Here is a 13,230-nt window from a genome sequence, read left to right on the forward strand (position 1 = left end):
CAGGATTATGACTGAGCTGAAGGCAGATGCTTAAACCGACTGAGCCACCCAGGCACCTCCACATACCCATTTTATTTTTTTATTTTTTTATTTTTAATTTTTTATTTATTTATTTATGATAGGCACACAGTGAGAGAGAGAGGCAGAGACACAGGCAGAGGGAGAAGCAGGCTTCATGCACCGGGAGCCCGACGTGGGATTCGATCCCGGGTCTCCAGGATCGCACCCTGGGCCAAAGGCAGGCGCCAAACCGCTGCGCCACCCAGGGATCCCCACATACCCATTTTATATTCCCAATAGCAATATATGTGAATCGAATTTCCTTCTTTAAAAAAAATTTTTTTTTTAGGATTTATTTATTTATTTATTGGAGAGAGAGCATGAGTATGGCAGGAAGTATCAGGGGCACCCTGTGAATTGCATTTCTATGTCACCATATTTAACATCATCAGTCTTCTTTATTTCAGCCAATCTAATGAGTATATAACTTGATCTCATTTTGGTTTGTATTTGAATTTCCCAAATGCCTAATGATGTTGAGAATCTTTTCAGAAATGTGCTCATTGGACATTCAGATAACTTCATTTGCCCAATTTTTTTCTTTTTATTGTTGTTTTGTAGAAGTCATTAACTTTTTTTTTATTCTGAGCAGGCTGAAAAAGTGAGATTCCTTTCAGGTTCAATTTTTTATGCACCAAGTCTAGGGAGTACTTTTTAAGAGAGCAAGTTTCTAAAGTTAGAATTTGAATGTTAGGCCAGTACCAATTAAAAAATAAGAGGTGCAAGAGTGCCTAGGTGGCTCAGTCACTTGAGCATGAGCCCTTGATTTTGGCTCAGGTCATGATTTTGGGGTCATAAGATTGAGCCCCCCTGTGGGAGTCTACTTGAGATTCTCTCCATCTCCCTCCCCACTGCCCCACCCCTTGCTCATGCATGTGCACACACGCACATGCTCTCATTCTCTCTAGTTCTAAAATAAATAAATCTTTTTTTAAAAAGTACAAGTTAAATGCATCCATTCTGTGAACCATAATAAGAGACATTTCATATCCATATTTGTTGTTTTTCAAAAAGCACATCTCTAAAATGTTCAGAAGATGAGGTGCCTGGGTGGCTCAGTCGTTAAACTTTCTACTCTTGATTTCCCCTCAGGTCATGATCTCAGGGTTGTGAGATCAAATGCCGCACTGGGTTGTGCACTGGGTATGGAGCCTACTTGGGATTCTCATTCTCCCTCTCCCTTTATCCCTCCCCTCTTCACATTTTCTGTCTCTCTTAAAAAAAAAAAAAAAAAAAACTAAAAAATGTTCTGAAGATAAGGTAGATATTATTCTTTAGTCTCATTCTGCTGAATCTTCTGTAGTTTGTTCACATTTTCCTCCTTTAATGCTTTTCCTCACACTGCCTCTACCAGTGTATCCAAGTACCTATACAGCTGGGAGCCTGGATTCAAAAGACAAGGAGTAACTGGTCTCTACTCAAGCAGCTTAAATCTGATTAGTTACCATCTCTTTCTTCTCATACTTCCATGGTTCCTTTGCCGTTGTCCTATTACTCATTCTTTGGTTTCTTTCTGGCTTCAGGCTCCTTTCTTCATGTTAATCTCTCTGCCCACCTCCAGTATCCCCTTACCTCTGTGTCTGTACATAGACATTTTTTCTTGCTGCAAGAAGCTACTTTTATCATTCATCCATGCAATTCCTGTTCAAGAGTCTGCAATAGCTGCTTACTACTTAACATTATGGTCACTTACTGCTCTGCACTACATAGTTGGGCCTCTGATACTCAGATAATCTTGGCCTCTAGCTCCTCTGAAAACATGTGATCAGAAGATTAGTCTCTGTCTTTCTTCTTCACCTCTAATTCTGTAGTTCTTCACAGTCCTAACCACACACATACCCACCCACATGCGGGAATAGTGATTCTCACTTAGAATCACATGATGTCAGGGCTAGAAGGAATCTTAAAAACACAAGTAACCTATTTATTAATGAAAGTGAAAACTGAGGCCTTTAGAAAAGCTCTTCTATGAGTCATTCCTCAACTATTTTGCTTATACTGATTTTACCTCTGTCTAAACTTCCTTAATGTTTATGAGTAGTCACTAACACCTTGTTCATATAGTCTTCCATTGTCTATTGTATTTATTTTAATTCTCTATTTAAAGATTGTATTTATTTATTTAACAGAATATAAGCAGAGGGAGTGGCAGATAGAGGGAAAGGGAAGCAGGCTCCCCAAGGAGCAGGGACACCCCGATGCACGGCTCGATCCCAGGACCCAGGGATCATGACCTAAGCCAAAGACAGACACTTAACCAACTAAGCCACCCAGGCATTCCAATTTTCTATTACTTCTTTCATCAAACTTACCTTTTAGGATTAAGGCAAAATCGTCTACTTGATCTCTAGAATGTGGGGCCGTTGTCTTATGGTATAACCAGTTCCATAACAAATTCCTATTAAAAAACTCATGTACTTCTTTGAGAATATTTTTTCTTCTTCCTACATTTTTATAATGTAAAGCTCTGTCCTTTCCTTAAAGGATTGTATGCGTATAGTTGAATTTTGTCAGCTATAAACAGGATTCTGTTTCTGATTTTTGTCATGAAAAATCTATGTGTAGATTAGCATTTCTCTTAGTATATATGTTATGCAAATTATTTTTCCCCTAGAGGCAATGCCACTTGCTTTGCATATGGACAGACAGGTGCCGGGAAGACCTACACCATGATAGGAACTCATCAGAATCCAGGACTCTATGCTCTGGCTGCCAAAGATATCTTCAGGCAACTAGAAGTATCCCAGCCAAGAAGGCACCTCTTCGTGTGGATCAGCTTCTATGAAATCTACTGTGGACAGCTTTATGACCTCTTAAATAGAAGAAAAAGGTACTGATTATGAGTGGGGAAACTATAAATATGTGAATCGTTGTTTTAGGCCAGAGTCCCACAGGATCATGGAATCATGGGATTTAATGCGAGGCCTTGTTATATTTGTGCCCTTTTGTGAAATAAGTTTCTTGAATCAGATGAATATTTCTTTTTTTTTATTTTTTAAAGTTTTTATATATTTATTCATGAGAGACACAGAGAGAGAGAGTGAGAGCCAGAGGCACAGGCAGAGGGAAAAGCAGGCTCCATGCAAGGAACCTGATGTGGGACTCGATCCCGGGACTCCAGGATCAGGCCCTGGGCCGAAGGCAGGCGCTAAACCGCTGAGCCACCCAGGGATCCCCTGAATATTTATTTTTAAAGATTTTATTTATTCATTTGACAGAAAGCACATGCAGGGGGAGTGGGAGAGGAAGGATCAATGCAGGGCTTGGTCCCAGGACCCCAGGATCATGACCCAAGCCAAAGGCAGACACTTAACCAACTGAGCCATCCAGGCGTCCCAGATGAATATTTTTTTAAACCATCAGTTCAGCTAGAGAAAAATGTAAATTAGCCTTCCATTAGTATTTTATTTATTTATTTATTTTAAAGATTTTATTTATTCATGAGAGACATAGAGAGAGAGAGGCAGAGACATAGGCAGAGGGAGCAGGCTCCATGCAGGGAGCCTGATGTGGGACTCGATCCCAGGGCCCCGGGATCACGACCTGAGCCAAAGGCAAGATGCTCAACCTCTGAGCCTCCCAGGCATCCCCCATTTGGATTTTTAATATTTATTTTAGAGAGAGACAGAGCAAGCGTGGGGAGGGGTAAAGGGGGATAGAGAGAGAGAGAGACCCAAGCAGACTCCTCCCTGAGCTTGGACCCCCGCACAGGGCTCATTCTTAGGACCCTGAGACCATGACCCAAGCCAACACTAAGAGTTGGATGCCCAACCAACTGTGCTACCAACTAAGAGTTGGATGCCCAACCAACTGTGCATTAGTATTATTTTTATGTGATCAATATCCTAATGTTTATTGAAAGACTATCCCTTTTATTTTGGTCTATGAAAAAGGTCATGATTTCAGGAAGTCAGGATGTCAGCGTGTACTTAAATCCTTTCCTATGCTTTTGACCTATTATTACACTAGAAGAACCATAAATAATATTTCCTGCTTTCTCTTATTTTTTTGCTCTCAATAATCTTAGGGTAAATTTAATGATAGTTTTCTGAAATCAGTAAAAAAAAAAAATCTCTCTTCTTCACATTAGACTTTTAGCTCTTATAAGCCCATGCAACATAATACAGTAATTTAGAAATGAATTCAGTAACTCTGACTTTAAATCCCTATTGTATTTTTCTGCATAAAGTTTTATTTAGGTTGAAACAGATGACTTCAATCGAGCAGGAAACAATGAAGTTGTGAAGGTACCAACTGACTGGAAGAATAAGGAGGAGAGATGGAATAGGGGACGTGGAAGGATAAAAGGGTGTCATAACAGAATTAACCAGACCTGTGACATGTTGGGAGCAGCCACACCAAGTAGAGAGAGTTGAGGCTAAGCATGGTAGAGGGCTGGGGAAGCTAAATCAATGACAGAGACTAGCCTCCAGCAAAGGTATCCAAGCCCCTACAGAGCTGTCCAAAAGGATGTGCAAATTCCACAAGCTTCAGGCAAGCACTGGAATGGGAGGTGGGGGTAGAAGAGCAGCTTGAGTTCAGAAGGGAGAGAATGATAGGGCAGGCCCCCATGGTAGAGGAGTACTAGGATATTAAGTTGTGAAACTGGAGAAACCAGCAACTAGGCTTGGGCAGACTGCCATCTGTGGACTATTCCAAAGGAAAGGGGACCTTCAGGTATGCCACAATTCAGAGAATATACAGGTGTTCAGGGTTCTGTCCCGACACAGCAACTGCCAAATAAAGAAGGGTTCTGCTCTGGGTTTGCTTTGGAGGAGAGTTGCTTTTCTTTTTACCTTCTCTGTTGGTTCTGAAGCCTCAAGTTAGCTCAATCACAGCTTCTCTTTCAAGCCCCAGCACTTATTTATGAGCTCTTTCCAGTCAGAATGTATCTGGGCGCTGGGATCTGGCTCTGGGGGGCCCAAACAGACCAGGTCAACCACTAGCCACTGACAAAATTCGAAGTTAGAGTAAATGAGTGGTGGTGAAACAAGAAATTTATTTCTGAGAGGCCAGTACTGGGAAGACAGCAAACTAACATTTCAAAGACTGCTTCCAAAGTACCAAAAATACTTCTAGGTTTAGGTAAGGAAAATATAGGACAAAGGTTGTTGGGTACTCCCAGGTGGGACATGAAGGTCAAGTTGATCATTATCTTGGGGTCAGTCGTGAGTGGGGGCTTGCTGGCTCTGGGCAGTCCTTTTTGCTTGAGGGGATAGTTTGGATTCTCTTATAGGGATGCTTTGCCTGCAGGATCTTTTTCCTGAATGAAGAGATAAGCTGGAAAGAACTAATTAGAAAATTTGAGGACAAAATGGAGGTAGTTGAAGTCCTCTTTGTTTAAAGAACAGTTGGCAGGAGAATACAAGCTGCTGTGTTTGTGTGTCTGTCTATCCATTCGTCTGTCCAATTTATTTGGGTTAAGGGACAGTCAAGGTGTCTAGTCAACTATTTGTGAGTGTCATTCTTTAATAAATTACTCATATATTGCCCTGTATGTTTGCACTCTTTAATTGTAGCCACGGAGATGGGATTATACTAACTCCTTTCTTTGAAGCTTCCTTTTAGGGCTCACTAGAGAAGAACCTACACTTACTCTGCAAGTGTCTTGGGCTGTAGGTGTTTTCTTTTTGTTTTTATATCTCTGGCTAATTGACTAGTATCTCTTTTGCCTATCTTCCTGGGACTTCTGAAATGTCCTGATCCACTCATGGCATACTTTCTGTTTAGAGCTGTTATGCTGTATCCTGTGTGTTTTTTTAATAGAATATATTTCCTAAAAGTAATAGTGAGACTTTGACAAAGGTGAACAGAAACATCATGCTCAGTCCACCTCTTAAGCTAGAAACCAAAAGTTATGGATCTTCAAATTAACTTTTTTTTTTTTAAAGATATAATTGGCTTTTCTAAGCAATTCATGAATCGGGCCTCATTCCATCTAGCAAGTAGAGGGGAGGTCCAGGGAATTGTACAAAATGGAAGATTTTTATAGAAAGGAGGCTAGAGCAAGGAAGTTAGTAGCAAAAGAAAATAAAAGATTGTTCCAGGCAAGATCACCTTCCTTTGTGGGGAAGGGCAGGGGGTCTTATTAGGTAGATTACCTCATTTTCCTTTGAGAGGGCTCATGTGACAGATTACCTCACTAGTGCTTATCAAAAAAACGTCTGATTGAGAAGTTAAAACACACTTCTGGGGGAGGTTGAAACTGCAATTAGGTATGAAGCCGCAAATTAACTCTTAAAAGTAGAGGTTAAATTGTTTTTATACACTTGCATAAAAAGTGATAGAAATATACTTCTTGCTGGGACACCTGGGTAGCTCAGAGGTTGAGCGCCTGCCTTTGGCTCAGGGTGTGATCCCGGAGTCCTGGGATCGAGTCTCACATCGGGCTCCCTGCATGGAGCCTGCTTCTCCCTTTGCCTATGTCTCTACCTCTCTCTCTGTGTCTCTCATGAATAAATTTAAAAAAATATATATTCTTGCTTATAAGATTTTAAAATCTAGCAATACATTTTGGGCTGTCCATTAGGAACTTTTCTGGGGTGAGCTTAGGGTGTAGGGCCTAGGAAAATATGTTCAGGAATGACATGAGGACTCCGAAAGCTAGGTCCTTCCTTTATTCCAGAAGCCTGACTGTACCAATAGTTGTTTTCTGAGAGGTCACAGAGATTGGTGAAGTTGATTTCTTCCAGTCCTTCTATAAAAGTTTAGAAACTTGGGGTGAAACATAAACTAAGGAAAAATGTTTTTTAACGGCACCTGGGTAGCTCAGTTGGTTAAGCTTCTGTCTCTTGGTTTCCATTCAGGTCATGATCTCAGGATCATGGAATCAAGCCCCACATTGGGTTCCCCACTTAGTGGAGAATCTGCTTGTACCTCTTCCTTTGTTCCTCCCCGCCCCCCCCCCATGCCACCCTTGTGCACATGCTCTCTCTCTCTCTCAAATATTTTTTTTCTTTTTAAAAATATTTTATTTATTTATTCATGAGAGACACACAGAGAGAGAGAGAGAGAGAGGCAGAGACACTGGCAGAGGGAGAAGCAACTCCATGCAGGAAGCCCGACGTGTGACCCGATCCCCGGTCTCCAGGATCACACCCTGGGCTGAAGGCAGCACTAAACCGCTGAGCCACCGGGCTGCCCTCCCAAATCTTTTGTAAAAAAAGAAAAAATTTTGAGAAAATTATTTCCTTTTTTGGCTGTAAAGTGGAATTCTATTCTTCTTCTTTTTTTTTTTTTTAAGATTTTATTTATTCATGAAAGACACAGAGGAGGGGGGAGGGCAGAGACACAGGCAGAGGGAGAAGCAGGCTCCATGCAGGGAGCCTGATGCGGGACTCGATCCGAGGTCTCCAGGATCACACCCTAGGCCGAAGGCGGCTCTAAACCGCTGAGCCACTCGGGCTGCCCAATGGAATTCCATTCCTTTTTTTTTTTTTTTTTTTTAAAGATTTTATTTATTTATTCTTGAGAGACAGAAGGAGAGACAGAGCCAGAGACACAGGCAGAGACAGAGCCAGAGACACAGGCAGAGGGAGAAGCAGGCTCCATGCACCGGGAGCCCAACGTGGGATTCGATCCCGGTCTCCAGGATCGCGCCCTGGGCCAAAGGCAGGCGCCAAACCGCTGCGCCACCCAGGGATCCCTGGAATTCCATTCCTAACTTCAATCACTATCTTATTAAGGGAGAAAAATAATCTTAGAGTCTTTAATAGATTCAATCAATACATGTGCCTTGATGTATCTGGTTTAATGATGATAGACCACATAACCTTACATACAGACCTGAGAAATTCAGTCACAGCACCAGCTCTTCTTCCTCCCTTGGAAGATATATCAAGACTCCTTAGGTTGGAAATAAAGTAGAACCCCACTTATGCTGGCTTAAGCTATTTAGGGGAGGCATTGGCTCATATAATTAGATAAAGCCTAGAGGAGAATCAGGCCTTAGGATCTATTTACTCTAGCAGCTCAGGGATGTTATAAGGACTAATTTCTTTGCTCAGCTATGCTTTCTATGATGTTAGCCTCCAAAATTGGCTCTCTGGTGAATACAGAATGGCTGCCACTGTTCCTAGGGCCATGTACTTTCACTTTCAGAAAGAAAGAGCACCAGCACCTCACTCCCAGGCAACCTAACAACCAGAGACTAGGACTTTATTTTGATTGGACCAGCAGAGTTCCCATATCCAATCCTGAACCAATCACTGAAGCCAGGAATATATGACCCACTGATTGGCATAGGTCTGGATCTTATGTTCATTCTTTTAATTGTAGCCAAAGTTGCTGACTTGTTTACAACAGTCAAGGAACATCTCTGAAGCCCAGGGCTGGTGTCAGGAGGTGTGGGAGTAGACCAGGAGTATACACATTAATCTCACTCAAATAACAGAACTGCCATCTAATAGGAGAATGATGGAATGGTTTCTGAGGAGGCAAGAACAAAGTCCATTACAGCAGGTCTGCCATACTAACCATCTTCTTATATCTGCAGGCTCTTTGCAAGAGAAGATAGCAAGCACGTGGTACAGATAGTGGGACTGCAAGAGCTTCAGGTGGATAGTGTGGAGCTCCTCTTAGAGGTAACTCTTCTTTCCTTACTACCCACCCCCTACAACAGCCTAAGTACAGAGAAAGAATTCATTTTTCCTATCTAACAAGTAAAATGGACTCAGATTTACCCAAAAGGCTATGACAGGCATTCCTCTTCACATTTATAAAACATGAGTCCTCTAAGAAGACAGCTCCTTTCCCTACAGGATTGTTGTTTCATTGCCACAGAGCATATGGGAGAACCTCATGCATGAGAGGGATACTCTTGTGCTAGTTTCACAGGCTGCTAATGTATATTTCTAAGGTAGTAGGAAAAGCTGCTAGAGAGAACTATTCTTACTTTAAGTAAAAATTTTAATAGGTAAGAGGTGCCTGGCTAGCTCAGTCAGTGGAGCATGTGACTCTTGATCTCAGGGTGTGAGTTTGGTGTAGAGATTACTTAAAAAAAAATTTTTTTTTTAATGGGTAATACCTTAAAAAAAATGGGTAATACTTTCACATGGTTTCAAAATTCAAGAGATACAGGAGTGCCTGGCTGGCTCAGTCAGTTGAGCATCTGACTCTTGATTTCAGCTCAGGTCATGATCTCAGGGTTGTGAGATCAAGCCCTGCGTCAGGCTCTGTGCTGAACATGGAATCCGCCTGTCTCTGTCACTGTGCTGTGTCACTGTCACTCTGTCACTGTTCCTGCCTCTGCTGGTTCTCTCTCTCAAATAAATAAATAAAATAAATAAATAAATAAATCTTTAATAAATAAAATCTTTAAAAATAAATTCAAGAGGTACAATGAAAATGTCCCTTACATTCCCTTTTCAAACTGAGGCAACTAATTTTAATAGTTTTTTTTTTTTTTTTTTTTTTTTTTTATCCTTCCAAAAGTATTTTTAAATCTTCTTCTATTAAAAGTTATCTTTTGGGGCACTGGATGGCTCAGTCGGTTGGGATCTGCCTTCAGCTCAGGTCATGATCTCAGGGTCCTGGGATGGAGCCCCACATGGGGCGACCTGTTCAGTGGGGGTTTGCTTCTCCTTCTCCCTCTCCCCCTCCTCCCTGCTGTGTTCTCTCTCCTTCTCTCTCTCTCTCTCTCTCTTTCTCTCTCTCTTATTCTCTCAAATAAATGGATAAAATCTTTTTTTAAAAAAATTATCTTTTAACACTTAATCATTATTATATATAAACCTTACAAAAATATATAAGAAGACAGAAAAACAAAGGCCACCTCCAACTAACTATATTTAACTCCCTACCCCCATTGAGATATCCACTGTTAACAATTTAAAATATTTTTTAAAAATTGTTTAAAATACTTAATTTTTTTTTCCTATTCTGGGAATTTATTAATTTATGTACAAATAGATTTTGGTGACTCTTCCTTTAATTCAGTGGTCCTCAACCCTGGCTTTACATTAGATCATTATTAGGGAGCATTTTTCCCTTAAGTAAAAAAAAAAAAATGGTTTAACCATTTTTATTGTGAAAAATAGTACTCTACAGAAAAAATGCCTAAAGCCTAATAAATGTGTTTAGTATAAAGAAACAAGCACCTTTGTAATCAGTTACTCAGATTAAGAAATACATTTCAGCACCCCACAAACCCCTAAACAACTTCCTACTCACAGTCCCCTATGATCCTGACATTATGCTTTTTCTTTTTCTTTCTTCCTTTCTTTTCCTTTCTTCCTTTCCTTTCCTTTCCTTTCCTTTCCTTTCCTTTCCTTTCCTTTCCTTTCCTTTCCTTTCCTTTTTCTTTATTTCAAGATTTATTCATTTATTTTTAGAGAGCTAAGGAAAGCACTAGTGCCTTGCGGGGAGGGCCAGAGGGAGAGAGAATCCCAAGCATACTCCCCACTGAGGGTGGGGCCTGACTCAGCTCAATTCCAGAACCCTGAGATCTTGACCTGAGCTGAAATCAAGAGTTGACTACTTAACCAACTGACCTACCCAGGCTCCTCTACGCTAATCACTTTCTTGTTCTTTGTTATAGTTTTGCCACATGTATTATTCATCCATTAGCTATATACCTTCGTTTTTGTCTGTATTTAAACTTTGTGTGAATAGAATCCCACTGTGTTTTTTAGTGTCCTCTTTTGCTCAACATTATGCTTTTGAGTTCCATCTATGTTTTTGCAAATGGCTGTGGTTTTGTTTTTATTTACTGTATAGTATTCAATCATGTGAATATACCATAGTTTATTTAACCATTCTGTTAAAGGATTCTGTTAATGGATAGTTGGGGTTGTTTCTTTTTGGTCACTATTCTGAACGTTGTAACTGAATATCCTTACCCATATATTCCAGTACACAGCATATGAGTTCTCTAGGATATATATCTAGTTGTGAAATGATTGGTTCAGAGGACATGCATATCTTCATTTCACTAGATGATGTACCTGCTTTCCAAAGCTATGTACATTACTATAAGCAGCGTACAAGCAATCCGATTGTTCTTCATTCTTGCCAGCACTCTCTGTTGATTTTTAAATTTTTACCAATCTGGAATTGTTTAATTATATCCCATTGTGGTTTTATTTTGTACTTGATGATTGAGAATTAAATGAATAGCTTTTCATATATTTTTTTTAAGATTTTGTTTTTAAGTAATCACTATACCCAATGTGGGACTTGAACTCATGACCCTAAGATCAGGAGTCACATGCTCTACCAACTGAGTCAGATGCCCCACTTTATATATTTTTATTTATCTTATAGGTTTCCTCTTTTGAGAATGCCAGTTAAGGTCTTTTCCTCATTTTTTTTTTAAGATTTTATTTATTTATTCATGGGAGACACACAGAGAGAGGCAGAGACATAGGCAGAGGGAGAAGCAAGCTCCATGCAGGGAGCCCGATGTAGGACTTGATCCTGGGACTCCAAGATCACGCCCTGAGCCAAAGACAGCCACTCAACTGCTGAGCCACCCAGGTGTCCCATTTTCCCTCATTTTTGGGTTGTCCATCTTTCTGTTACTGATTTGTGTATTCTGGATGTGAGTCATTTGTCAGATATTTGTGTCTTTTTTTTTTTTTTTTTAAGATTTTATTTATTTATTCATGAGAGACACAGAGAGAGAGAGAGGCAGAGACGCAGGCAGAGGGAGAAGCAGGCTCCATGCAGGGAGCCCGACATGGGACTCGATCCCGGGTCTCCAGGATCAGGCCCTGGGACAAAGGCGGCGCTAAACCGCTGAGCCACCCGGGCTGCCCAGATATTTGTGTCTTAAGCATGTTGTCTCATTCTGTGATTTGTCTTTTTAGTTTCATTAGTCTTTTTAATGTTTGCTTGAGTCTCCCTGAAGCCAATTAAATCAGAATCTCTTGGGATGAGGCCCAAATGTAGATATTATTATTTTAATCTGAAATATAGGTTACATACATTAAAATTCACCTTTTTAAAGTATATGCATCAGTGTTTTTTTTAAGTTATTTATTGATTTATTTGAGAGAGAACGGGGCAGGGGAGAGAGAGAGAGAGAGAGAACAAGTCAGGGGAGGGGCAGAGGGAGCAGGACTTGATCACAGGACCCTGGGATCATGACCTGAGCCAAGGGGCAGCCACTTAACCAACTCAGCAACCCAAGTGCCTATTTTTTTTAATATATATATATATATATTTTTTTTTTTTTTTTTGAGAGAGAGAGAGGAGAGAGAGCACATACATGGGGATAGGGGGTAGGGCAAAATCAAGAGTTGGATGCTTAACCAACTGAACCATTCAGGCACCCCAGTATAATTTTCTTATTAAGTTATAATCCACATATCATAATAATCGCCCTTTTAAAATATAGAATTTAGTGATTTTTAAAGAATATTCAAAAAGTTGTGCAGCTATTACCACTGTTGAATTCCAGAACATTTTCATCACCTCAAAATGAAACCCTGTATCATTAGCAGTTACTCCCTATTTCCTCTGCCTCTAAGCCTGGCAAGCACTAATTTCTGTCTTGATGAATTTGCCTATTTTGGCCATATCATATAAATGGAACCATACAACGTGCTACCTTTTGTCTCTGGCTTTTTTCATTTAGCATATTTTCAAAGTTCATCCATGTTGTAGCATATATATGTACTTCATTTTTATGGCTGAATAATATTCTATTATGGATATATTATTCATATTTTATTCATCCATTCATCAATTGATAGGTTCTTTGCACTTTTATAAAAACCATGATTATGAATAATGAATGCTACTATGAACATTCATGTACAAGCTTTTGTTGTAGACACACAGGTCTTCAGTTTTCTTGAGTCTATGACTAGGAGTAGAATTACTGGGTCATACTTTTTGAGGAATTGCCAAACTGTTTTCCAAAGTGGCTGCATTATTTTATATTCCCACCAACAATGTATGAAGTATGTGTTATTTTAAAATCTCACCAGGTCGGGTAGCCCTGGTGGTTCAGCAGTTTAGTGCCGCCTTCAGCCCTGGGTGTGATCCTGGAGACCCAGGATCGAGTCTCACATCAGGCTCCCTGCATGGAGCCTGCTTCTCCCTCTGCCTGTGTCTCTGCCTCTCTCTCTCTCTCTCTCTCTGTGTCTGTCATGAATAAATAAATTTTAAAAATCTAAAAAAAAAAAAATCTCACCAGGTGATTCTAACATGCAGCCTGCAGCCATT

At 40.3% G+C, this 13,230-nt stretch overlaps 1 protein-coding gene across 2 annotated transcripts in view; it reads left to right on the forward strand.

Moving 5' to 3' along the window:
* The window catches only part of KIF24 (kinesin family member 24), a 79,651-nt gene that overhangs the window by 41,405 nt on the left and 25,016 nt on the right, over positions 1-13,230 (forward strand). For both annotated transcript variants that reach the window (XM_041763422.1, XM_041763423.1), the window contains exons 5-6: positions 2,675-2,890; positions 8,555-8,642. In XM_041763422.1, the coding sequence (XP_041619356.1) occupies positions 2,675-2,890; positions 8,555-8,642 (304 nt within the window). The remainder of the gene's footprint in view (positions 1-2,674; positions 2,891-8,554; positions 8,643-13,230) is intronic.

The sequence above is a fragment of the Vulpes lagopus genome, chromosome 7, assembly GCF_018345385.1.
Source record: "Vulpes lagopus strain Blue_001 chromosome 7, ASM1834538v1, whole genome shotgun sequence".
NCBI lineage: Eukaryota > Metazoa > Chordata > Mammalia > Carnivora > Canidae > Vulpes > Vulpes lagopus.